The sequence below is a fragment of the Apiospora hydei genome (genome assembly GCF_038363865.1).
Source record: "Apiospora hydei strain CBS 114990 chromosome Unknown utg000009l_segment0_segment0, whole genome shotgun sequence".
Taxonomy (NCBI): domain Eukaryota; kingdom Fungi; phylum Ascomycota; class Sordariomycetes; order Amphisphaeriales; family Apiosporaceae; genus Apiospora; species Apiospora hydei.
This window is the reverse complement of record NW_027117368.1, coordinates 6056363-6083682: the sequence shown is the minus strand read 5'-3', so window position 1 is coordinate 6083682 and position 27320 is coordinate 6056363. Positions and strand designations below refer to the sequence as shown.

The window sequence follows — 27320 nt, the reverse complement described above, 5'->3', positions numbered from 1 at the left end:
TTATAAGTACGTAGGTAAATCTCACCATTCGGGCCACGAAAGCTTGCTTAACCCCCCTAGTGAACACCCAGGAGGGAGCAACAGCACGTCCGGCTATATCAGATGCAGCAGCACGCATTCGGCCCATCAGGATTCCTGTACTTTGCCTCATACCAAACGTCCTCCCCGGCCATAGACGAGCATTGCATTATCGAGCCTTGAAGCCCAAAAAGGAATCCAACTACACGGTCCCACTCGGCTACTAAAGTTATGGTTTCAGCCTCGAATATCTTGGGTTTGCTGTTATGATCGGTTGCGGCACTTAAGTCACCAACCCCTGTCGACATCGCTGCATTCTTGCTTACTTCTGATGGCGCCAAAGCTGAACCATATCGGATATTAAACTACTTGGCTTCATACACGAATCCCGTCTTCCTTACGAACGTTGGACAAGAGGCTATTGTGGCAACCACGGACTGGCTTGCACGAACCTTCCACCCACGATGCTTATGCCGTCTACGCAAAAGTGGCTGAGTAGAATTATTTTTAGCGCAGGTACCTAGTAGACGGCGACTACAAAACGAAGCTGATCCCGTATAAGTCGACGTTCAGCAACAAACGACCAATTTCATGAGGAGAACTGGCTTGGTGTCAACCAAACTGGAATGTCGCACTACGATACGCCATCTGGTTCTGCAGATATTGTTATTCTGCGAGACCAGGAAGAGTATATTCCGCTGACGGGCATATTGGATGAGAACGATGTCATTGTTCTTCTGACCCCTTTGGTCGTTCCGCTTCCGCGAGACGCGGATGCTGGGATAGATCCGTTCGAGAGCCTTGGGCGAGCGCTCGCACAGAGGCATCCTCAGATACGTCACGTCCCGTATACGGCACGTGATGGGATCACCGAATACCATGTTGCTCACATACACAAAGCCAAGGCTATCATATTCGTGATCTCGGGGAAACCGATTGCTAGTCAACCCTCACAAGCCGATATCGCAGAGGTGGCATGGATGGTAGGCAACACTCGTCCGCAAATTGTTCTCGCCTGCTACGACGTGCAAGGCCTGGGGCTTCTGAAGGCAGACTTCCCTGCTATTATTCAACTACCAAGCTACTCGCCACACTTCCTGCAGCAAGCCGCCGCTGTATTGTTTGGCGAGCCACTCACACGGAACCCCATAGAGACGACTACGCAACCTAAATGGATAGTCGAAGCATTGCCGGACGAACTGGTCGCAATGGATGTGACGCCATTCGAACGCCTCTGGAACAAATATCTACCTGGCCAGTTTCAGCTCCACAATTACTCTCTGCGAGCACTGCTTGACAGGGTCGGTTGGAGCCGGCACTATGTGGTGAAGTTGCCAGGATCGGGCGAGATTATAGGATTCTGCGCAACGTATACGACATTTCTAAACGGGGGTGACGCGGATCTTGTTGGGTCTATTGCCGTGATTCTGGTTGAACCAGCGTACAGGCAAAGAGGAATTGGGAAACTGTTGCACGACGAGGCCCTTTTCCAGTTGAAAAGAGTGCGGGGAGTCCGAAGATTACAGCTGGGCAGCACTTTCCCACGTCTACTCTATGGCATTCCTGAAGGGTCTGCTGCCACCAGATGGTTCCAAAACCGGGGGTGGAGGATGGATTTCAAGTCCGATGGCCTCGGCCGGGAGGTTTGCGACTGGATTCTCGACATTCAAGACTGGCCCAGTGGCAACTTCGCAGCTGCTATGTCGGGCTTCAGCTTCCGAGTTTGCGACATGAACGAGCTGGATTCGGTCAAGGCCTTTGTGCGAAGCGAGTCCTTTCGTAACGATACAATGGGCTTGTCCGACCAGTACACGGCGAGCGAATGCTTCGATGTTATTGTTGGACTGTGGGGATCGACAGTTGTGGCGGCGGCTCTGACATACCTACCTCGCTCAGGAACGCAGGCTGAGCAGGACTTGCCATGGGCTCGTTCTATAGGCCTCGATGTTGGCGGAGTCACCTGCATATGCATCGCAAGTGAGTACATGGTGATTCCGATCTAAAGCGGACAAATCTTACAGCTCCAGATGAAAATGCAGCAGTCGCGAGCCGAAAAGACGCAATAATGTTTAGGCTGCTAGACACTTGCATCAGGTCTCTGGAGAGACAGGGCGTAAAAAGGGTATTTCTGGACGGCATTAAAGGGGGCCATGAGGGCTTCCAATCCACAGGTAAGCAACTTCATGGTCATTCTTGTCCAACTTATTGACTTGTGTAAAAGGTTGGCGCAAGTGGGCTAGTTACTGCGAGGTCTGGCAGCCGGTGTGAAGCTGTCAAGACGAAGCTACCCCTTCTCAGAAGGCGACCCTCACAACTTCATCTCTCCACGTTCACAGGCTTGACCCGGGCCTCATTTACTATAAGGATATCAAATTCGGCAAGCATCAAATCATCGAAACCCTTATGCTGCTTCGAAGCCATGTTGGTGGAGACTCACCCTGGGAACAAGTGCCCCAACATGCTGGGCCGTTGAACGATTTAGTTTGGACGTTGCCTTTGGGCATTCAAACAAACCATTGCCTCCTGCGGATACCCCACAAGAGGTAACATCATCGCTGAGCTAGAAGCTCTGTACGCCTGAGCAGCAGACCGAACGGCACAAAGTACCGCAGTTTCCTTAACTGATCAACATGGCTGTCCTCAAAGTACCAAATTCGGCATTGTCTTTCCGGATCAGTATGCAAGATGGGCTTGCTGGCACATCACGCCAGCTGTGGAACTCGTCTTGCTACGAGTAGAAGGCAGGGGTTACACATTAACATGGCGGGCGATGAAGATGGTGGTGGCCCTTTCACCAGCAAAGGCAAATGACAAATGGATTTCGGTAGAACCGGAAGGTCCGAGTAAGAACCAGCGGTCAGTCTGACAGGACAGGAAGCTACAGTTACACTACATATCATTAGTAGCCGCACCAAAGGCATAAGGTTATTCTCGACTCGTCCAACTCGACCCGAATACCGCATGCGCAAGGGTCGGATTGGGCTCCTAGCTGTATGCCGTACTACTGCAAGGCTTATGATTATATGTGAATGCGAAGTGGCTGGTCAGCAGGCAGCGTGGGCGCAACTTGACACATGGGTTATGCAGCTCCTCTGCACATAAGATTGATATCTCCTGACAAGCCTGCCGCTACAAGTCGGTGTAGCAGGGACAGATCACCCAGCCGGTTTCCCATAAGCGAAGCGAGGTCAGATGAGCGTCTGGGCAAGTATGTTGGACCGCGTCGAGAACCAACACTGATCTGTCGATCTTGGTGTGAAGAAGCACCGAGTTCCTCCGTTGGCCTATGAAGCGCTCCCGCCTCGGAGGAACCTCTTACCCCTGCCCTCGCTCATGGCTTGCACATGGCTGCATGGGGGCCAAATGCAGGTTGCGGCAATAAGTCGTCCTGTTTCTGACGCTCCCCATGACAATCATGGGCGACCCCAATGCCGTGCAACGGCGCTTGACCCAGTAAACCACATCCCGCAGCCACGGCATGGACGCTGTGTAACGACGCGAATCCGGATACGAAGGAACAAAAAGCATTCCGTCGGTTGCGGAGGTGCCCCCCTCGAAAGAGGAACTTTCACCTTATTTGGATAACAATCAGGCAAAAAGATAACGCACCCCTCTCCTTGGACGGCTGGCCAACTGGCCGACTGGCCGACCGACTGACGCAGCCGACATCTTCCGCAAGCGGCCTAGGGATCACTTACTTCTACACTGGGGTTCCATTTGCGTGCGGAATGCCACCCAACTCCATGTACGGCACCAAAAGATGGAGTGATTGATTCCCAGGGTTGGGGGCCGGCCAGTCACGTCTTGCCAGGAACGGCCCGCCCAAAGAGGGATGCCAGTTGGATGGGGTTGCAGGTTGGTTATCTCCATGACAGGTATCGAGTCCTACGCATATTGCTAACAATTGTTACCAACCATGTCCAAAGACCATGCCTGAGCGTACAAAGCAGTTGGTCAAAGATTCACCTTGCTTTTACTTGCTGCAGATGACTCTTGCCTCCACAACATTGAAAGTTGGCTGCTTATAGGGTACACGCTGTAGTGTCGCCGTTGCTTCCGGGGATATAAGCGACAATTATTATTCGAACCTCCCCCGCCGTTGATATGTGTTACTTGAGAATATTAATCACGGCGACAAACGCCACTGCCGCCGTGCTCTCCATTCCTTCTATCCGGTTGGAGGGGGGCGTGGGAGGTGCCCTCGAAATCGGGGTTTCGAGGCTGGGCGATGTGGTCTATATCTGCATGTCACATATCACCCATTCAATAGACCAATCCGTCGACGTATCATGTTCATCTTCCTCTCTTGCCCTGTCTCGCTGTTTATCAGCAACAAGTCTGTGACTCATGCCGCCCTTTGCATTCTCCCTTCTCGTCATTTCCCCGTCGTTACCCCCTTATCTGTGTAACGTATGGCTGGATACGCTTCTGGCGCCAAGCGTGTCTCTGACGGCTGCTATCGACGGATGCACTTTCCTCTTTAGACCAAAAAGAGACGGGAGGTACATGCAATGCATGCGGTATGTATACTTATGTATGTCGGTAGAAACGCCCCTTTCATCATCCCTCGATGAAAGAGGGTATTTCCACTTCCTTGCAAGAAAACAACTCGGGATGAAATCGCTTTTTCACTTTCCACATACAAACGACAGATACCTAACCTGCTCACCGAAATAGAGATAAACAAGTATTGCATACCATCAAAGCAAGGTGAGGAAACCGCGTGTGTGACCCATGTGACCAACTACAAAAGCAGTCAGCACTTGGCAGATTGTCACGCCCTCCGAGTGACAAAAGCGCATCTCCGGAATAGAAAACTTGGGGCGTCAATTAGTCAGACCGCATCGAGATAATACTTACTGATGTAACTCGGTTGATATGCACGTACTTCTCCTAAGCGATGGAGGGAAACTTTGGTTGCGTCCTGAGTCAGCTACCATCATCATCTCACATATCTACAGAGTCCACAGGGGTGGGCGTCTAGTCATCAAGCACGCATGTTCTGGCACCAACTTCACGGACATTGCATTACAGGATTTTCGCATAACGGAAAGGACTGCGGTTCTTTAGATTCCATGTCATTTTTCTACATGAGGCTCGCCCAAGTGCTGCAACGTCTGTCCATAGGATCAAGACCATGTCGGAGGGAAGATCAGACCCGTATACTACTATACAGGCAACTTTCCGTAGATCCACAGAGGCCCGCGAGTCAAGTTGAACAACCTATCTTCAGAACGACTCCTTCCCTTCCTAGCCCCGTTTCATCGTGAGAGGCTATTGCTTCCGTGAAGAAGTGGCAAGAAACCCGAGAACATGGGATGTTGGGATGCTGGGAAGTATGACGACAAAGAGGAGAGGCGAATTATGTACAGCGAGCCATCAGCAAACCTCCTGCTGCGAGAGTAGGGTCGTCGTCGTTTTTAGACAGGAAACAAAGGGAAAATGAATTCAAAGCAGAAAAAACTTTTGTGGTATCCTTCCTATCCAGACGCCTTTCGCGCAAAATCTCCAATGCACCCGTGAGCCTCATATCTTCTCGGTTTCATGCCGAGACGTTACAGCTGGGTAGGTGGCGTGTTGTTGTTGCTGTTGTTGTTGTTGTTATTTTTGTAGGTGAGATGGTTCGTGGATCTAATAAATCCATCATCGGTACAAAATCAACCCCACTTGGAAAAGTCGACTGTATCGACCAGGGAGTCGGTGCCTTGGTTGATCTCGGTATTCTCAGTTGGAGTAGTCGAGAGCATCGAGGACCGATGGGAGTGCGAGTTCTGCTCGCTATTCGTGGAGAAGAAGGTGGCGACAGACGACCGCCTGAGACTGCTGAAGCTGTCGCGCACCGTGCTTGCCGCCTTGTTTGCGTCCAACTGCCCGGCGCCGCTGTTGGGCACCCCAAGAGAGGTGCCTGGCGGCGATGGCGCCATGCCATATTTGGGCCCGAATCTCTCTCGCAGACGTGCGATCTCTCGGAGACGGTTTCGCCAAGGCGAGATGTATTCGCCCACGTCGCGGCTCGACCAGACCATGGAAAACACGGATGCATTAAGTGCCAGTAAGCGGATGAAGTCGGGTAGCGCCCTCAAGCTGACGATCTTCATGTCTGCTGCAGGCGAGACTTCGGGAAAACCAGGCTTGCTCATGACCTGAACCTGGTAGAATGACTCTTTCACGTCGATCGGTGTCCTCTGTCTAGTAGCGACAAACGAAGCTCGTGATTCCGGAGTGATCACAATGTTCACATAGTTGAACTGCGAGGGGAAAGTATCAAACCTGAAGGGTAGTCCAGAGTCATTGAAGACGATGTTGACAAAGTCATTGCCGATATGCCGCTTCTTCGAGATACATTGAGGGTCGTGCTCCAGATTTGTCGGCATCTGCGTAGTGACGTGAAAGACAATTTCAGACACACGATCTCGCCAGCAGAAGGTATACTCTCCATCAGTGTCGTATTGGCGATCCAAACCCTGCATGTTGGTCGTGGCATCTTTCAGTCTAGTGAGCGTACCGAGGCCGTTGAGAAACTCCAAGTACTCGCTGCTGCCCGAGACGTTTGCCAAGATATCCGTCTCCTTGGTCTGTCCCTCGCCAATGTAGATGACGCCCACCTTGTGGCCATCGACCGTAGGGCTACGATCAAATGTGCGCATCGCTCTGTCAACAGCATCGTCTTGTGGGAGTGGAATGGGGCGTGCCTGATCAGCCAGGGGCAGTGTCGAGAAGAGATGGACCAGCAAGTGGCTAGGAAGAACAGTATTACCCTGAGCCTGAGTGCCATCTCCCTTGATATCATTGGCGATCCGCTCCTGATGGGAAGGCGGCGCCTTGAATGACTCATGAATCATATACGATGAGGTGCCCGACGGTTGGCGCTTGGTAATCTGAGCATACCCGGCACCAGTGGCTTGCTCGATTGTCACAATGCTGTTGCCGATCAACCAACGCCTCTTCAGAATCTCGCCGAAACGTTCCACGGTGAAATAGGGGTCAGGCATCGACTCGTCCACGTCTGCATATGCCGCTCGTTGCATAAAGTCGATCGTGATCTGGGCCTGCTCTTCTGAGACCTGGTTGCCGTCATGGTCGGTAAAGAGGTTCTTAGATATGAAAGACACTTCTTTAGCACGGTCCGGCAGCTTCAGTGCAAGAAACCAGAAAGTGATCACATGGTAGGCCAGAGCATACACGTATTGTGGCAGGTCATCGGACGCATTAGGGTGAATCAGACTGTCGCCAGAAGCTGACGATAGCCCCTGCGCACTCGGGTCGCTCGCCGTACTCATGCGTTGTGATGCTTTTTTCTCCCTCACGTACTGGAGATACCGGAAGCAGATGCCAAACACGATGCGGTATTCATCCTGGCGGAAGTTTGAATACAAAGAGGGAAGACGCGCGAGGCAAGCCAAGAACTCCAGGATGTGAATAGCGTTCGAAGATTGAGTGACGATCTGGGACATTTTCTGCAAAATGGTGACCAGGGCTTTGCTGGTTGACATGGGGAGCTCATAGCAGCATATGGAGAGAGCATGGAGGCAGACTTTGGTACTCCTATCCCAATGTCCAATGCCGCGTGTGAAAGTTCCCACGATCTCGTCCTCTTCTGTTTTCTGGAAGTGCTTGTGGTAGCTCAGAATCATTGTCAATGTGTGGAAGAGACATGTCGCGACGTCAGACCGGCGTAGTCCTGTGGAAGTGTGTGGCTCGAGGAAACCAGTGGTTTTGATCTGCTCGCACAATAGCCGACGCAATTCTTGTATCTGAGGCACTGCGCTCTTGAAGATGCTGTGGTTGCTCAATTGGGATGGCAAGTACACCAGGATGAAGCTGTAGATCTCCCAATCGCAGAACTGCTGCAGCAGAGCTACTACAGTCGCAAGCCAATCGCCCATGGGCAGCGTAGCGTTGCTGATCGATATACTGTCGCCATCGGGTTCGCATTCTGGGGCGTAGGAGTAAACCACCGAACTCGCAATTCGCGATGTTTGCTCAGGAAGCACATCGGTTTCTGATGCGGACCACGACTGTTGATACCTCGCTGCTGCTGCTTGGGCGGAATTTCCAGATCGAATAGAGGCCAGTGAAGAAAGGGGTTTGTCTTGCCCTTGGGTGAAGGATCTGCCTCGTGGAGTGCGTCCAAGGCCGCCCGCGTCTGACCTCGAGATCCTGGTAAGATGCGCAGCTTCTTCGGCCATCTTTCTGTTAAGTGAAGCCTCCGTACGATAGAGGATAGCGGCAACATGTGCAGTGTCAGTATGTTCAGTGACAAAGATCCGATTAGCCCAATCAGCCCTGAGGCGAAATAGTAGCTTCATTGCACTGATGCGAGCATCGACCTCCGCCGAGTTTGACTTGGCTACCGATATCAAAATGTCAAACAGGCGTTGCGTTTTTTGCAACGTCTGTATTCATTGTTTGCAGAAATATCCATATGTAGCCTCTCACCACGACGTCTGAGAGGCTTTGGCCTGTCCTGGACAAGTCGGGTGAGGAGGGTGGTGCAGGTGTCTGAAGGACGCCGGGGGCCGTCGAGGATGGATGCGACGGGGTTTGGAGCACCGTCTGAAGCTTTTCGATTATATGGTCAAATAAAGGATAGTCGGCATTACTAGCGATAGCTGTCGTAAACGTGACAATCTCTTGCAACACCTCGATGTCAATCTCTTCTGTAACCCCAGCGAGGAGACTCTTCATCAAATTCGGGACAAAGTCTTGGTCAAGCTGATCATGGATCAGCTCAATCATTTCGTAGACTTCTGTGATGGCTTGCACAGCCATAACCCGAAGCTGAGATGAGCGATGGCGGTTGGCGAATAGTGCTTCGAGGACCAATCGTAGATTGGTCTCCCATTGCATATCGGAGGGAAAACAACATCGGAATTCTTTGAAATAATTCAGAACCAGTATCGCCGCCGAATCAGGTAGCACCACGTGGATTCTGGCAAGAAACAATATGCAGTCTTGGCGCTGCAGTAAAGATCCAGACTGCTCAGTGAGCAATTGCTCGATGCGGCTGATGAGTCGACCTACTTCGTCGGACACAATCGCGGTATCTGATGGTACCATGGAATCGGTAGCAGGAGGCTTTATGGGCTCCTTCAACCCTGGAACTGTTCTGGTTACACCCTCTAGACAAGTAGCGACGATGTCAAGAAGTGAAACCCAGTCCTCGTCCACAATCATGGGGTTGACTTTGGTCTGCGGAGTCCCCAGCAACGTATTTGCCAGTCTGATGATATCAAGTTGCACTTTCCAGGCAGTAGTGACTTTCAGAACGGCCGAAAGCCCGTCGAGGAGCGTGGTGAATGGTACCGCTGGGTACCCCTTCTCGGAAGACTTGGAAACCAATTTGTTGAGGACCGACAGAGAGCCCCGAACTTCGCGAATCACAATCTTTTGCTTGTCAGAGCCACCCTTCTCTTGGTCCATAGGCAGATCGCTCAAGGCACCAAGCAACAGTCGTACGACGGCATGGCCATTATGCGACCGACACAGCATGCTCAAGGTGTGCCAAGCTCCCTTTTGTAACATGGGTACCATGCTGTGAATAGAGCAGAGCACCTGCACGAAATCTTTTAGTTTCACATCCGGGATGGCTCCAAACGTCACGATGGCGTCCATAACTCCAATACAGGCGCGGAGATCGTCTGTATTCCCTGTTGTCATGCAAATGTTGACCAAGGTCTCCAGCAGACATTGCGTAGCATTCTTGTCCAGGACGCCAGAATTGAATTTGATGAGATCCGTTGTCAGAGCGAAAATATCTGCAAAATCCTTGTCTTCGCCGACTGCAGCAGCCTTGCCTTTGAAGCGCGATGCCTGCTTACGAGCAGCGCGAACAGAGGCGAACTTGGCGCCTAGCCAGTTGGTGACAATGGGAAAAATGTCGTATTCAAACCCGGAAAGAGAGCGGCCACGCTTTGTGAGATCGACGAGGGCAGCAAGCTGCAGGTGAAAATCATCCGGGTTCGCAGGGGCGGTTATCGTCTGGAAGTACTCTTTGCGCTCGAGGTCGGTTGATGCAGGATGCTTGACACAAGCGGTAAGAAGGGCCCAGACGGCGGACCTGGTGGTGCTGGCATTGTTCGGGTCGATAAGATCTTTTGCGGCATACCAGATGTTCAGGACCTATGTAGATGTGAGTCAGCGATGTCGTATTGGCGACTCGGTCAATCGAGGTTGCAGCCTACCGGGTTCAGCGGGTAGTCCTCGACAGCATAGCGGAGCTGGTTGGCTGCCGCGACACGTTCTGCGGTGTTCCCATTCTTCAAGAGTTCAAACGCTTCCAAGTGATGCTGGGGTAGCCCATGGCTGGCCGAGTCGTGAAGCTGTTCGGTAATATGGGCTCGAGCTATTGAACCGGTGGTCGTCAGGGGAGCCGGGGGCGATTTTGTCAGTTTGGCTGCTCCCGCAAGACCCTTGAAGACGCTTGCAATGGTGCCAGTGTTGATCTTGGACTCTTGGGACGACGAGGTGTCGTCTCCGGGTGCGGGCTGCGGCATGTTGTCGTCCTTGGCTTGCCCTTCACCGGCCTCCTGGCCGAGGGACACTAGGCGGCGCAACATATTAGCAGACTGCTAAGGTTATGAAGAGATCATTGCCGCCCTATCCGCTACAAAGCACGCTGCGCAAAGTGTAGGGCAGATGGTAGATGGTTGACTCGATGTGGAAATCCAGAAGTAATCAGAGGGTAGTTGATGCTTCTTGGACCGATGACATCGTCCCATGCCAAATCCAGGGTCCAGTCCTGCGAATGCCCCATAAATAGCGACCTCCTGGGATCGTGAACGGCCGAAGAGCTGCAACAAGGCCCGCGCATATGCTATGCTGGAAGAAGCATGGGCCGCCCTCCGGCTGAGGGACAGAATATGGGGGTGGGTGCGAATATGTGCAGATATTTGCGAACACAGGGTTTCAGAGAAAGTCGGTTCACTTACAGACAAACCGTCGCTTGCATAAGGGTGGGAATCACAAGTTACGGACAACAGCCACACAATATCAAGCCTCCATCAGGTGCAGCAAGCCGTGGTGCATGAGACGGGCGTTTTCTCCTGGTTCCGTTGGATCGTGTTTTTCCCCTCCTGACCTGTATTTTCCTTCCTGCTTATACTGTCGTCCTACAAAGACGGCGCACCGGTCCACACACACACATTACCCCTCGAGCCTCTGCAAAGTAGGTGTGTGTAAGTGTGGTTTGATTCTCAGGTTCGCGACACGATGGTGGTGTTCGGTGGATCGGAGTGGTTCAAGCACAGTGGGCGCTGTGGCACTGAAGAGGTGGGAGGAGATGCCGGGCGTTGCCTTGTCAGATGCAGGAAATTCGAGGTTTTTGTCTTTGGAAGAAGTCTGGAAGCATGTACAGAGAGGGAGGGACGTCGATCAAGGAAAAAATTAACCTATGGATTGAAACAAGCTGCAGCTGAGCTGAAGTCAAAGCAAGACAGGACCAGGGAGGGGAAAGCCGTCTCTACCTCTGCTTGCAGTACCCTTCCCCAAGATTTGCATGTTCATCTCCACTATGAGCCTATCGCATCGCATCATCTATGTTCCCGCTAGTATGCATTCGTTTAAGCGTGTCTCTCGGACAAGTGGGATTGGGGGGAATAACCCCCACTGTAGGTCAAAAATGAGAGAGATTCTTACAAGGGAATCTTCCCTGCAGTTGGCAATTTTGTGCCTGCGTTGAAGCGTGCCGTGCCTGTCTGGAAGAGAGCTTGATCCTTGTTTGCTTCAGCATCCTCTTTTGTCTGGCAAAGTAGGACAGGACTCGGGGTCCTTTGTTGCAACGTATCTCCCAGAGTACATCAGTTTTACCCTTTAGTACTCGGGCAGGCGTACAATGCAAGTATGGAATAGCAACAACTTACCAAAACAGCATACATCAATATACCTTGGCCAACCTAGTACCTAAGATGGACCAGAACACAGCAAACAAAACAAACATTGATCTTTTACCTAGGTAATGCCCCGGTGTCATAGCTGTACATGTTGCGGGGGCTTCTTTCCTCAAGTTGTGATGCGGTACATAGAAGCTACCTGTATAATCTTGCGCTCCTAAAAATAAAATACTCGGACCTCACTCAGACCCTTTTTCGTACCTTCATTTGAATCACTATTCTCAAGGTGGAGGATTGATCAATTTTCAGGTTCGTAAGAATAAAAATAGAATAGGCTTCAAGAACCAGTGACTATACGACGCTCTGAAGACTCTCATGTCCACTGTACATGTATCTATCTTATTTCGAGAAGCGTGAGTGGGAAAACGAATTTGGTTGAACTTACATCCTCCAATTGCCCAAATTATGTAGGCAGCCATCGTGCTGTTGGTTCTCCCAGAGCTCTCCATTGAAGAAGTCAAGTGTAAGTACATAACATGCATGTAACACTGTATGGCGGGGTTCTTCATGTTCACCAAGCTTTCGGGGTCTACTTAATCCGGTTGAATGTACGTCGCGTTTCTTCTTCAGCCTTCGCTGGGTACACGCGGGCTTCTATGAGGTAAGTCAGTCAGTCCACTGGAGGCTGCAAGTGCTGTAGCCTGTAGCCTGTTACCTGTGGCCTGTAATTGTAGCCTGCACTCTCACCGTCGACCCCACTACCAGACAGCAGCCCGCCCGTTGCTGTGGTTGGCTCGTACGGACCTTGAAAAGAAACAAACCCACCTACCCACCCGTTGGAGCTTGTTTGTACTGACAAACCAGCTTCCCGTCCGACCACCACCCATTAATTTTTGATGCCTCATCTTCTGTTAGCCTTCTTGACCTGATACTGAAGCCATCACAGTATTGCAATCATGGCTAGCGATCTCGGTCAACTCGTCCAGCTCTTGGACGCCACTTTGGATCCCTCCAAGCAAAAGAAAGGTCCGTCAACTTCCCTTCGTCGCTGCCCACGTTCAGCCCCGCATCCAATGCCTCTGGCAGATCGCGAGATACTGACTCCTGCCTCTCTTGAAACTTTTTAGCCGAGAAGGGCCTCGCTGCAGAGAAAGCCAACCCGAGATTCTCGCTGTCGCTCCTCCAGATCGTCCACGAAGCATCCCTCCCTCTCAAGACACGCCTGGCGGCTGCCCTGTACTTCAAGAACTTCATTCGCTTGAACTACGTCGACAGCAATGGCAACTACCTGCTGGGCCCTGACGTCGTTTCGACGATAAAGCAGGAGCTCATAGGTCTTATGATTGCCTGCCCTCCCACAATCCAGACTCAGTTGGGCGATGCCATCAGCCTGATCGCCGATTCCGACTTCTGGGAGAGATGGGATACGCTTGTGCCCGACCTGGTATCACGACTCTCCCCGACAATGCCAAGGTCAACAATGGTGTGCTCGAGGTCGCCCACTCCATTTTCCAACGATGGCGTCCGCTGTACCGGTCAGACGACCTCTTTACTGAGATCAACCATGTGCTGGGGACTTTCGCGGCGCCATTCCTTACACTTCTGAACGTATGTCTGCTCCTTGCCCAGCTATTTGGGATCAATGTTTGAACTTGCCCGCTGACCTGGCTCGACCGACAGGCTACTGACCAGCAGATCACTGCCAATGCGAACAACAAGGAGGCTCTGAAGGGCTATTTCGACACCATGAGCCTTCTGGTCAAGGTCTTTTACGATTTGTCCTGCCAAGATATGCCCCCACAGTTCGAAGAGCATCTGGAGCAGATCTCGGTGTTCCTTCACAAATACTTGACGTACGAAAACCCTCTACTTGCCACGGATGACGACTCGGAGGCTGGCGTTCTGGAAAACGTCAAGGCAGACATTTGCGAAGTGCTCGAGCTCTACACCAGCAAGTTTGACGAAGAGTTCGGAAAGTACACGCAGACCTTCATAACTAGTGCTTGGAACCTGCTGTCGTCCATTGGTCCTGAGCAGAAGTACGACGGTCTCGTCAGCAAGGCGCTGCACTTCCTGACGGCGGTGGCTGGCACGGCCCGACATGCTCAGAACTTCAATGATGAGAATGTACTCAATGAAGTCGTAGAAAAGGTGGTCCTGCAAAACGTTGCCTTGCGCGAGACGGACATTGAGCTGTTTGAGGACGAGCCCATCGAGTTCATTCGTCGCGATTTAGAAGGCTCCGATACCGATTCCCGACGGAGAGCAGCAACCGACTTCCTGCGGACCCTCCAGGAGAAGTTTGAGCAGCTGGTGACTAAGGTGGCTGGCAAGTATATCAACCACTACCTGGAGCAGGGCAAGGCGGATTGGAAGCACAAGGATACGGCCGTTTCGCTATTCCTAGCCATTGCTGCCAAGGGCGCCGTCACTGCCGGCCAGGGTGTGAAGACAGTCAACTCGCTCGTTAACGTGGTCGACTTCTTCCAGCAACACATCGCCGCTGATCTGATCAACGCCGAGGCTGAACCGATCGCCAAGGTCGACGCTATCAAATATCTCTACACCTTCCGCAGTCAGCTGACAAAGGAGCAATGGCAAGGCGCATTCCAGCCGCTCATCCAGAATCTGGGGTCATCTAACTACGTCGTCTACACGTACGCTGCTATTGCGGTCGAGCGTGTTTTGTTCTTGACCAACGATTCTGGGGTTCACCTCTTCTCTCGGGTCGATATTGAGCCCTTTGCAAAGGATCTCCTTCAGCATTTGTTCCAGCTTGTCGAAAAGGAACAGGCCCCTGCAAAGATGCAAGAGAACGAGTTCTTGATGCGCTGCATCATGCGCGTCCTTATTGTCATGAAGGATGGTGTTTTGCCCTTCGCCGATATGGTTCTGGAGCATTTGGTGGCCATCACGAATGTCATCAAGGAGAACCCCAGCAACCCGCGCTTCTATTACTACCACTTCGAGGCACTTGGCGCCCTGGTCAGGTCAGTTATATCTATGTGAACCACAGTGGGAAAATTACTAACTCGAACTAGAAACTGTTCTTCTGGTGCAAGTGCCAAGTTGGAGGAGCGGCTTTGGGAGCCTTTCCACAAGATCTTGGTTGAGGAAGTCAACGGTACGTGATTGCTTGTTTTGAACAACCAGCGGATGACATGAAACTGACAATAGCCTCCAGAGTTCATCCCCTACGTGTTCCAGCTTTTCGCAGCTCTTCTCGAGCCGAACCCGTCTGGTGCGCTGCCAAACCACTTCAAGGCCCTTTTGCCGCCTCTGCTACAGTTCACCATGTGGGAAACAAGAGGCAATGTTCCTGGTTGCACACGTTTGCTGTCGGCCATCATTCCCCGGGCAGCCGATATGATCGTCGCGGAGAACCAAGTCGAGCCTGTTCTCGGAATATTCCAGAAGCTTCTCAGCGGCAAGAAGACCGAACAAAATGCCTTTGACATCCTCGAGGCCGTCGTCACTTCCATTCCGAGGTGAGTCCCCCATGCCTACAAAAGCATCCAGAAACAGCTCAGCTAACAATTTCTTAGGGCCCAAATCGAACCGTATTTCGTTCAGATTCTGACCTTGTTGCTCAAGAAGCTTGATCTTGATCCCCAGGAGTCATACAAGAAGCGATTCGTGACGTTCTACCACCTCGTCTCGGCCAAGCTCGAGGCCGGATTGGGTGCCGACTTCTTCATCTCGCAGGTCGATTTGATCCAGAGCAACCTCTTTGTGCCTATCTACTTGAAGACGATCCTACCTATATCGCAGCAACTCATCCGTCCAATCGACAGGAAGCTGGCGGTTGTGTCATTTGCCAAGACTCTTGCCGAGAGTCAGGCCTTTGCGCAGAGATATCAGAAGGGATGGGGATTCACATGCGAGGCAATGCTGCCCATCCTTGCCAACGTGGTTCAGGTAGCGGCGGCCGGTGGCGATGATGTGGTTCAGGAGGCCGACGTGGACGATATCGGCTTCGGCATGGGCTTCACCGCCCTCAGCACCTGCAAGAAGCCGGCGCGCGACGACCTCCCCGAGATCCAAGATGCCGCGCAGTGGGTGCGCGGGTACCTGACGCAAGCCAACGCGGCCAAGGGCGGCGTGATTTCGCAGTGGTCGGCGGAGCGTGTTCCGTCCCCGGAGGGCAAGCAGAACTTTATCGCCTTTATGAACCAGAGCTAAGGAAAAGGGGGTGGTAATTTTCCTTGGGTCTTTTTTAATGAATGCCGACACAGCTGGGAGTTGATGATACCTAGGATTTGCATGTAGAAAGGGGTGGGCCAGAATAAAAACTCGGCGGACTGATTTGTACGATTCCTGTAACCTTCTAGACAAGGATTTGGTTTCTTGACGTGCACGCTTTGTTCATGTGATTTTCTTTTGGTATTTTTTTCTCCTTTCTCTGCATGTAGAAGGTGTAGCCGACAGAGCGGTCGCCTGATCAAGTCAATTGCGATCGAGTACCTGCGTATGGCCCGAGGTCACCAAGATAAGGTCGGGTTCGACTGGCTCGGCCTTGCTCGACGTTCCATTGAGAACTAACGGTAGAAGCATTTTCTCATGGCGTCTATATATGCCCATTGACTTAGGCACGCCCCGTTGATAGTGAGGTTTGGCCGGGCTAGGCTAAGTCGAGAAGTTGTAACCGCCGTATTTTGTTCACTTGAAGATCGAAGCATTCTCACTAGCAGCCGGTTCAGGTGCAAATAACCCCTATGACTATTGAACGAGGGAGCGGCCGCAGCCGCGTACATCTATATCTATCTAGATCGAAGCACAAGTGTCGTAGCTAGCGGTGGTAGTCAAAGAACAAGGAGTCTCGGCCAAGGAAGTAAAGGATCGGTCGTTTCTATCCGGAGTTCCTACCTTTGCCCACGAGCAGCACTGTTGGTTAGCCAAGCAAGTTGTTTTCCATCACGAAAACCTGAGCATTGACCGGCGGTATGGACTTGGTCGAACGAGGTAAGCAAAAAGGTCTGCTCGAAATCAAGGTAGTTCGGTTCTTGTCTGCGCCACCTTTCCGCGCTTCCTATGCCCAAGGGCTGGGTCCTGGCTCACTCACTGTATCTATCGCTTGCTCCGTGAATAAGTCAAGAAGGAAGAAAAGAAGAAGATGGTGATGCTGAATTTTCCGGCTCCGACGAAGTGTCATGCAGCTAGTAGAGATCCTCCTCCCTTCCTTCGCTCCGAGCCTAGATCGCCGGCCGAGCCGATGGTGGAGGCAGGCGTCCGCCTCTCTTTTGTTTCTCTCTCTCTCTCTCTCGGGGCTCCAGCCACTTTACTTGGATGTCCTGGCCGGATAAATTCAGAGGCTAAGTCGGCTGTGTAGGTCCCAAGAGGATGGTACTACTGTCCCCTATATACGTTAGTAGGTATGTAGTAGTAAACCCCCAAGCTAGCTTTCTGCGAGGGAGAAGTGGATTACACAGCAGTGACTTTCCTACATTACGTACCCTTTGACCTAGATCCAGCCTTATACATACCACTCTATCTGCTTCTTTTTCAGTATAGCGTGTCTGTAGCTGTGTTAGAAGAAAACCCTGCTGGGTCTTCGGGGTTTGCTTCGTCTCTGGTGTTGTTGCCTTCTCTCTCCCCAGTCGCCTGGACCATCGGGTCACTAGTGAAGATAGCTAGATAGATAGATGTAGTGGAAAACGGGGTCCCATTTTCGATATTGCACTTGTAGAGAAATTCTCTTTCGTTAATCTCACACCCTCCCCTACCCTTTCCATCCCCAAATCCCACAATGTATCCATGAATAGTCAGTCCCCCTGCCAGTCTGTCCTTCGCATGACTCTGTGTGTTCCGCTATCCCCACATGCTTAATTCGTCCATGACAGGTCGCAACTTTAACACTTTCGTTACAAGGGAGATTGTGTGCGGAATGGGATCTCTGTCCCTCTCTCTTTCTCTCCACCGTCTCACATAAGGGGGGCCACGGAGGATGGCACATGGGGCGGGCGCCCACGGAGCTGAAGATGATCATGGAGACAGGCCTACCCTTTCTTCGGAGTACGGAGAAAAAAAGGGAAGAGGCAACCAAGATCAAGAACCAAAGTCCGAAAGGTCAATGCAACTGCGCCTCTCCCCCCTCTCCGATGCTTTTTGTCCGGACGAGAGAAATAAGGATCTCTTTCCCATTCATGTTTACCTGCCCACACCAAAAGCACGCAAGTTTGGTACGATGTACCACCACATTCGTGATTTTCTCATGCGTACCAAGTGGGAAACATGATGGCGACATCGTCATCTACTAGCTGGTGGCACCTACCTCTATCTGTTCAAGCTGTCTATCATTCCATCGTTCGCTCGTAACATAGCCGAAGCTAGCATCAGTACGCAGGCAGGATGTTACGCATACCTATACGCACACTACTTTCCTCTCGCATCTTCGCCAATCACGTCGAGGGAACGTCAACGGCCAAGACAAAGGACGAACCTATGATCTGCGCTATTGACAGGCGCCTCATCCATCCATCTGCTGGGCAGTGTTGGTGTGTTGTGGAGTTTTGCGTCAGCACGAGCAAGTGTTATTGCGCGCACGAGGGAAGGGAAGAAGCTACTGGGAAAGAGAGAGATTACCTAGCTAACCAAGTGTGTCTATGGTGTCTGTTTGATGTTATGTATATCCCCTGCAAGCTTTCCTTCCCTAGGCTTGGGATAAGGAAGAAAAAAAAAGCTGCTAGCTGGGTATGTTAGTTAGTAGTCACTATCCTCTCCCATGTCTGTTCTTGTCTCTAGTATAGCGAGGTTCCACACTTGGCTCCACGATAGCTCAGGCAGCCGGCAATAAATCATGTCATTAATTTATCCCATTCCCTCGGAGCACTCACTAGCAGCGGGAGAAATATTAAAAAAAAGAAATGGGAAACAATATGCATGCAGTGTCACAGATAGATATTCGGCACCAACTAGGTAGGTAGGCACGGAGGAATAGAGACTTCGAAAGAAGAAAAAAAAAGATATGGATATACGGCTAGAAAAGAAAAACGAGGCGTACATACGGCATAGTATATCTGCCCCCATAGTAACCGGAATATGCCACTGCCCCTTGTCGCACGCATCTCACCTATTACCAATAGGTGGTGATATACGTCCCTAGGCATATGACTAACATCCATCCATCCATCCACCTCGCTCGCCCGACCTAAATTTGGAACCGGAACTGTCAGAGAGACCTTGATTTTTTGCCCTATCTTTCCCTCACTTCCTCGGTCTATGTTACCGAGACATCGCAGGAGGAGCCGGGGTCAGGCCCTGATCTGCACTCTCCCTCCCCCTCCCCCCTCGTTAGCGGCGACGGTGGGTTCGGGCCGCTTCACGACATGACATGACACGATAATATCATTGTATTACAAATCCATGCATGCATGCTGCTGCTGCTGCCGCCTAGCTGCCAAGCTTGCTCGTTTCTTTCGGCCGCCCACACCCAGCAATCCATGCAAAAGTACGGTATTCCTTCTTTTAGAGCATAGCTTGCGAGTATTATAGGGTCCACCCCAAGGTGCGCTACTACACGGCACTAGGACGTGGTGGCATCTTACTGTTTGTGCATGGTCCTCCGTTGACCGTGCTGCTGCTTGACGTAGCATGGGTAGCATTCATTCCGCAGCTGTCGTCTGTTTGTTGGGCGCCGGCCCGCCCTTGCGTTGGTTGACAGGTTCGGCGGCACACACGTGAGTGACGCAGCATGCATGGGATATGCAGGCACAAGGAGGTTGCAGGAACCAACATGGCCACCGTAGCGGGTCACTGGAATCATCAGAATAAGTCGCATTCCATGAACGGGGAATCTTCATGATTAGAAAACGTCACAGGATGTAAGTCGAGAAATGGATGATAAAAAGTTTTGTTTGTTCTGTATCTATCACAATGGCTGGCTAGTTTTTTTCTCGTCTTTCGAGCGATGGGTAGATGATCTGCCTCGAAGACTGTGGAAATGATGGGACTGTGGCACCCGCTCGCGTCGTAACGAATGACACGGGGGCGCGTAGTAGTAGTATGAGGCCTCTTGATGTTGCTGAATGGGTTGCCGCATCGCCGTCCGTCGTGGTGGTGTTGATGACGTGCCCAAAAGTCTCTAATAAGACGGGCCATGAAAATGCACTTATCCCCCTTAAAACCAGAAACCCCTCGGATCTGTCGTCTCTTTGCTGCGTGGGGTGGTTTTTCGTGATAGGTCATGACATGAATGCAAAATCTTGATAATCGTACAAAAAAAGACGGACCGTGGCTGTTGCGCATTCAATATCTCCGGAGAATGGACGAGTAAAAACAAAGTGAAAAAGGAAGAAAATTCGTAAAGGGTATCTCTCGAAATTGGCCGACATTAGATGAAGGAACCCTCACCGGCTCCAAATACACCAACACTGCCGCGCCAGCCGCATCGCTCCGAATCCCTCGAGCTCTGGGAGCTCTGCGAAGGCGTTCCTCGTGGGTGGCGTAGTCCGGTCCGGGATGTAGACGTAATAGGCTGCTGTGTAGCCTCGCTCTCGCTGCTCCCCCGGCTGCCAGGCCCGCCTCCGTTGTTGGGCGAGAGTAATAGGCTGCTGGTACTGCTCAATCGCTTGGTAAATTCATTAAAGCTCAGTCGCTTCACGCTCGATGTGGAGTGTCGTTTTTCATGACGAGACAGGTGATCTCGCATTGACGCGCGCTGGTTTTCCATGGCGGCAGCGGCAAGTGGCACGTGGGATTGGCTGCCTCCTCGCTGCATTGCTGCGGGCCTCGTCCTCGAATGGGCCGTATGAGGTCGCAGTATGGAATAGCCGTTGTCTGGATGGTAGCTCTGCGTTGCACGGCCACCCTGCGCCATTGTACTGTGACGGTTGGCAATGAAAGCCAATGCCCGCTGGGCTGTCGGACCAATTGATGCCCGGTCCCTCGTGACATCATGATCAAAGACATCATCGTCACTGGATTCTTCCATTTCATCGTCTTCTTCTGATTCCTCCACAACCTCCTCCTGTTTGACCTGTTTCTCAATTTTTGCAGTGTCCTGCTCATCAGCATCCTCGTCTTCCTCGAAAGTGCTGGTCATTGGCGTGATAGGGGGTTCTGAGCTCGTTCCTTCTTCCGCCGCTCCTCCGCCTCGCGCATCAATGCATCGAACCTCGCTAGGGAGCTCAGGTTGTATTCGCCAGGGACCTCCGTTTCTACCCCAGGGATGCACCTCAGCTGGAAAGCTCTGTCCAATATGGATTCTCGTGCCGGTGGCGGGGAACTCGACGCTTGGCTGCCTGGTGCCTGACCCTGTGAGCTCACACTTCCTCTAGCTCGGACAGGCGAGCTCAGTGTGGATGACCGTCCCTGTGCAGAGGTCCAACCCAACGTGTACTCTGTCGGTACTTCGCCAACAGTAGTGGCCGGCGAGGGTAGGTCGGTTGGCAAAACTGTGGTGTATTGATTGCCGTGAATAACATATCCCATCCCCATTGCGTTCAAGGAACTCCCGTGCGATGAGATATCGCTCTTACGAGAGCGTAAGCTAGGCGACTCGGAAGAGAACGTATGCGGACGTTCGCGGGTAAAGCCAGACCGTTTATGCTGCATTGCTGGGCGCACGGGTTCCTGACCACCACTGCCCGGGCGATACTGCCCTCCGTCTCGGCGGGGCGAGAAAGGGTTGGAGAATGTCGGCGATGCAGGCGTTACGGGGCTCATTGGGTAGGCGTCGGGGGCGCTCGGTGGTAAGAGCGAGGAAATATAGCGTGCCCAGTCTTGCAGAGCGTAGCCGCCCTCTTCGCTGGGTCGGAACCATAACGTTGTCGGGCCCGACTCCTTTTCCCTCGTCAAGCCAGCGGTCCGACTCGAGCGTCGCTTTCGGAGTTTGTCTGTGGCTGGATCTGGCTTTATCTGCAGTACCAGTGTGGGCAGAGCCGGCCCTTGTTTCCGGTGTGCTACCATTTGGACCTGGCAGTCCGCGATGGAAGCCATCGAGTATTGTTGTGAAGGTTCCCAGTCATCCTATAAAAGCAGTACGGTTAGATGATCCAGCTAGACTAACGTGGGCTGCGGCACAGTTGTTGTTTACCTTGTACTTATACAACGACAGATAGATAGAGTCGGGCGACATCCTCGGCGGGATCTTGATGTTCTTCTCCCGCGAATCCTTGATCCGGGTGGCGGAGAGAACCTGAGATAGACTGAGGTTGTTTGGTGGTTGGTTCGCATCCATGTTGCCCTCCCTCTGCGGAGACCCCACGACCACATATCGGGACTACAGCAGCAGCGTTAATAGCCAGATCATACCGAGAAAGGCAGTTTCGGCGGCGGTGAAGTCATACCTTCCATAGGGCTCGCCCGAGAATGTTGCCCCGATCAGGGGGATGAGTAGGGTGCCTTCCATCCTCGGAACGTGGTTGTGTGTTGGGCTGATGGCAAGCAAGTGGTTTGGATCGCAATGCTCGACCGAGGTCGCTTGCGGCCCCGGCGACTGAAGTCGAGAAGATAGGCGTGGTGTATTATGAATTAAGATACATATTCGTCGAACAGATTGATAGAAAAGAACGGTCCTTGTCGCAGTCCTCTCCTCTTATTGGTGCCGGGTGTGTAAGAGGATTGAAAGAAGGAAAGCTAGGCAAGACGAGGCTTCCGTCTGGGTCAAAACCAAAAAAAAGAGAACAGTTACGAAAGAATGGGTCCAGTGCCAGTCTGACGGACGTCTTTGAGGACATATAACAATGGGGAAGGGGAAAGGGAAGGGGAAGGAGAGGAAAAGATGCTGAATGTATCTGGCACCAGATGAATCATGAATTGGAAGGGGATGTATGTATGGAAGGCCTTCGGACGCTCGAGGTACATTTGCAGGGTCGGGATGGATAGGATAAGATAGGACAGGATAGGATAGGAAAACCCCTGGTATGGTCTGTACTAAAAGTAGGCATACAAAGTACAAGCCCGCAGAAGGCAGAGGTCTTGAAGGTTTTAGACCCCAAAGGAGATTAATAACGGATCGCACGGGCGGTACTGCCCCCTCGGTGTCTGGTCTGGTGTGGGAATTCGCTGGCGAGCGAGCAGTGGAGGGGGTGGAGGGAGCAGAGCAGCGCAGCGCAGAGCAGAGCGGAAACCCGAAAATATCGAGGTGGTAGTAGTCGCAGACGTAGTGCCATGTACATCACATTAATCCCAAAAAGAATTAAAGCTGCAGCAAGGTGGGATTTCAGTCGGGTTCATCTGTTTCCAAAGAAAGTTCCATAGGACGGGCTACCTTTACCTTGCCCTGTGCAGTACAGTCAGTACCTGCTCACCTACATCGATGGCTTACAGTACATAAGGTATGTACTTGCGTCTGCTGTAAATCCAAAGCCCGTAGCCCGTACCCCAAGCCTGTAGGGAGGGGACCAGTTGAGCACCGGGACCAGGATTGGACAGGGCCTGGACTAGGTACAGTAGCCAGCCAGGACCCAGCAGCAATTGGGACCTTGGGATTCGCAGCTGACTTCCTTCGCCGGCCTTCTAGACGAGCGACCCAACATGCCAACCCTGGATGGGCGACTGTGGAAAACCAGGGACTGGACCCCGGCCGAAAAAGCCGGGCTTCACACTAACGTGGGTAGTATTGGTGTCGTGGTTTGCGTGTATGCACGATGCAATGCATCCCCGTGCAACGGAATGTGGTTGGTCTGGCTGTGGACGCACCCAGATGGGGCCGAGGATCTGCTGTGGATAGGAATAGTAGTACCTATCTTTTTTCCTCAAGTGCTCTCTTCCTTCGCTCAACTCAATGCTAGCCTACTGTAGCTGGAAGGCAAGGTACCCTTTGAATTGATTGATTGCATGTCTGCAAATCATCCAATACGCTTGCCCATCCTCCCTACTCTGCGATCTACGAGCGCACCTCAGCGGTATTCATAGTGGCAGCTGGAGTTGATCAATTGCTCCCATTTGTTCCTCGTATATGTACAATGCTACGTAGCATAAGTACCTACATGTCGAATAGTACGTTATGCATGTAAGTACATTAATATATCCATTGATCAGAACACACACCAGACCTACGGCAGAATTGGCCCCCCAGGCTTGTCTCGGCGTGGCTAATACGGGCTTGGTAGAATGACCGTATGTATGCGCATGGGTTTTAGGGCGCATTTACCAGGCCAGGTAGGTACAACATTGAATTTCATACTGGAGCCCGGTCCACCAGACCTCTTTCGAAAGTGGGCAGGCAAGCAGGCCTGTAAATAGGGGACCAAACACGACCAGAGGAAGGATATTGGATTACTCCCATAGCTCCAGCGAAAGCTTCTGTGCCTGTTGTGTGCCTGGTACCTTACTGCAGTCCCGCATCATCCCCTTCCGCTACGTATGTAAGTGTGTTATGTACCTACTTGCTGCCTTACCGATCATGTGCATCGCATCTCCGGAAAAAGGGGTTCTTTGTTTGGGTTCCGTTCCTGGGAGACAAAGAAAAATAGAGACAACAGTAACCAACCCTATTTACGTTCCCAGCAGTATTCGGAAGCTGCGCTACTCGACAAGGTTCCAAATTTGATAGGGTAGGTTTTTTCCCACTCCTTCTTCGGGCGCATGGCGGTGGACAGGATCTAGATCTAACCTAGACTTGTCAACTTGTTGATGTTTGTGTTCCAATCCATCGCCTAGTGGTCGAACTTCATGTGGCACAGATTCAACGGGCGCCGATAGGCGGAACGCCTCTTTGCCACAGCAACACCACCACTATCAGTTCCCAACACAACAGTGGGCGGCGATACAGCAGTAGCTTAGGTAGCTCTAGCAAAAAGCGACCGAACCTGAAAAGGGGACGAAAATCGGTACTGTTGGGCAGGACCGTTTTCATTCTAGCGCCGTAGGGGAGCTCCAGATTGAACCTCCAGATTGGAGCGAGAAGGGAAAAAATGACAAGACTTGGGCTGAGGTCGAATGGAAGGCCTCAGAATCAGGTGTCCCCCAACCAAGACAACCGGATTGATGGGCTGGGCTACGAACGAACTGCCCACCGCCTTTTCACCCTGTTTTCCTTTTTTTCCCTTTGTGCCACCATCGCATGGCATGATTGAAATTCGGGGTTGCGATGATCAAATAATCTCCAGGGCCATCCTATGTATCCTAGGTCCTGGCTTGCTGGGTGTCCGTCCAGCCGTGCTGGAGTGCTGCTAGCCAGCCCTGCTCTCTGCAACAACATCCTGCAACATCGAGGCTCCAGCCGGATTTAATACTGGGTGCCAGAATCACGGGACGCCGTTGACTGACGTACAGAGCCCCCGATGTTCAGCTGCATTTTCTTCTTTTAGCATCGTCAAAGTCGACGTGCAAGTGGAGCGGGCCTTGTCTCACCTAGGAAGGATAGGTAGCGATAGAAGTCCGCAGCTCCGGTCCCTGTCAAGGCTGTCCACGATGGAAGGGGCGCAATGGGATTAGCAAGCGGGTCTATACGGAGCACCGCCTTTGATATACATTGTGGTGTTTCCCGTTGACCTCTTCTTTTTCTTCTTTGGTTTCTCTATGGCCATCCTGGCCCCTTCTCCCCCTTCTCCCTGGGCAGTGGGCAGGTAATGAAGTCAGCGGGGCCGAAAGCCCGGGGTCGGAAGCAGCATGTCGAGTCCAGCAATTTCGGGTCTCTGTGCACTAGCGCTGCAAGGAACTACAGTGCTTGCTTTTACTGCTACTCTGCTACTCACTCTCAGTCAGTCAGTCGGCCACCTGAGTCTTTCAGTTGCTCTCCTTCCTGCTGCAACGCAAACATTCAAACAGCAACACCACGTGGGCAATTTTAAACGTCGAAACAAGATGTGCGTATGAGACCTGTTTCTGTTTGGACTCTGGTGACAGCGCGATGTTGCTTCTTTCGGGTGTATGGGCCAGGATACTTGTCAGTAGCCGAGGAGTCCTCCCAGCACTGACACGCACAACATGCTGGTCTTAGTAATACCCCAGATTCATGAGCAAGCCACGACCCCACCGTAGCTTCCTGGAAATGGGATGTTGCGCGCACACGAAAACAAAAGAAAGGAAAGGCGACAACGCTCAGCACGATCATCTGATCTTTTGACACTGTTTGGGAGATAGCCGATGTGGCCGATCTCAACAAGGTTCCAGGGGTTTCACGTCGTCAAGAAGTATGAGAGTTCCTTCCTTTAATTACTCTGTTGTAGAGCCTTCAGTCAGTTTGGTATCAGTTATGAGTTTGATGAATATCGCAACTTTGGGCTTGTATGTCCAGAGCTGCCGTCACCCGTACCAGAAAAGACACGACCCTGAACGCGCGCTCGAGCCTGGTTACTCCTGCGGCACAGACAGAAGCAGCACAGACAGAGGGAATTGGAAGGATGCCAGTTCTTGGCGCAAAAAGTCCTTACGTCAGATGCCAATCCCAATGCTACGTCGTTTCTCACCTTAAATCCCACGAGGGCGGGCGTTGAAACATTCTGCAATGTCAGCATCAAACACACGCCAAGTCACGCTGGTTGTCTTACATGCGGCGCCGCAGAGGCGGCGATCCAGATCATCACACACATGCATACATACAACTTGCGTGGCCATGCTCGGCTTTTCATGCCAAACTGCTCTGATGTTTGCCATTGGGCAGAGGCGCGCGTGCGCACACCGCAGCTTCAGAAGTGCGGCTGAAAGTGAGTTGGATCATCAATATGTCCGGTGCCTTCGCGTTCTCGGGTCCAACTGTATGTGCAGATGGCTACTTGTATGCACGCCCCGAAAGAGGCGGTGGGTGGGTGTACATATCTTGAGGTACAAGTATATAATATGGCTACACTGGAGTACTACATGAGGGAGGTTAGGTTCGATTCCTGACAGCGCTACCAGAACATGAGAGAGATAACCAATAGCGCTGTCAGGAATCGAACCTAACCTCTCTCATGTAGTACTCCAGTGCTACCTGGTTGGGATGCAAACAGCCCATGTCAATCTCATCTCATTCGCGGGAACGACCTGAAACACCAACAACACAAAAAGCCACTGGTGATTGTAAAGAATAAAAAACTGTTGGACAAACATGTCGTGATGGAGTAGGCGCGGACTCCAAAAATGCTTTCGGTAGCGAAGTCCGATACTGCATGCATAAGCTTGACCATGTCGATGCGAGCCAATGACCAAGGGACATCAAGGACACATCCATCTCCCCGTTCTGCATATCTGCCCCTGATCATCACCGTAGAATGCCGAAACCAGTCACTCTCGGCTACTATTGCTGCTGGGTTAAGCCTCGGAGCCACATCCAGCGTTGGACATTCCAGCTTTCATGCGTACATTTCGGCATGATATTACAGTGCTTACTTTTTGTGCTGGCTTACTTGCCTTTGCCATACCAACCTTCGGAGAAATATGACATCTGACGGGCTTGTTCGTGATTCCAATGCAGCGTCTCTCCACAAATGCGAGGCGCATCAAACGCCCCTGCATGAAAAAGCATACCAGTTCACTCGCGTTGGTGCGGTGGTATACCTAATGCACCTCCCACCTTGGCGTCCTGGCTGGGTCGAGACCATCAAA

At 51.9% G+C, this 27320-nt stretch overlaps 4 protein-coding genes across 4 annotated transcripts; 2 read left to right on the top strand and 2 right to left on the bottom strand.

The window, feature by feature from the left end:
* Positions 1–644: 644 nt before the first annotated feature.
* PG997_013723 (uncharacterized protein) lies at positions 645–2286 on the top strand (the record flags this gene model as incomplete). The annotated part of the gene is made up of 3 exons (XM_066818037.1): positions 645–1995; positions 2040–2189; positions 2240–2286. The coding sequence occupies 3 exons, from the start codon at positions 645–647 to the stop codon at positions 2284–2286; spliced, it is 1548 nt and encodes a 515-aa protein (XP_066663729.1).
* Positions 2287–5675: 3389 nt separating this feature from the next.
* On the bottom strand, positions 5676–10577 carry PG997_013722 (GTPase activating protein; the record flags this gene model as incomplete). The annotated part of the gene is made up of 3 exons (XM_066818036.1): positions 5676–8414; positions 8458–10140; positions 10203–10577. The coding sequence occupies 3 exons, from the start codon at positions 10575–10577 to the stop codon at positions 5676–5678; spliced, it is 4797 nt and encodes a 1598-aa protein (XP_066663728.1).
* A 2228-nt stretch (positions 10578–12805) lies between these two features.
* Positions 12806–16031, top strand: PG997_013721 (Importin alpha re-exporter; the record flags this gene model as incomplete). Its single annotated transcript, XM_066818035.1, has 7 exons — positions 12806–12875; positions 12977–13293; positions 13323–13457; positions 13530–14839; positions 14891–14973; positions 15034–15337; positions 15395–16031. 7 exons carry the CDS (start codon positions 12806–12808, stop codon positions 16029–16031), a joined length of 2856 nt encoding a protein of 951 aa, XP_066663727.1.
* Positions 16032–20178: 4147 nt separating this feature from the next.
* On the bottom strand, positions 20179–22026 carry PG997_013720 (uncharacterized protein; the record flags this gene model as incomplete). The annotated part of the gene is made up of 3 exons (XM_066818034.1): positions 20179–20965; positions 21022–21815; positions 21856–22026. 3 exons carry the CDS (start codon positions 22024–22026, stop codon positions 20179–20181), a joined length of 1752 nt encoding a protein of 583 aa, XP_066663726.1.
* Between the last annotated feature and the right edge of the window lie 5294 nt (positions 22027–27320).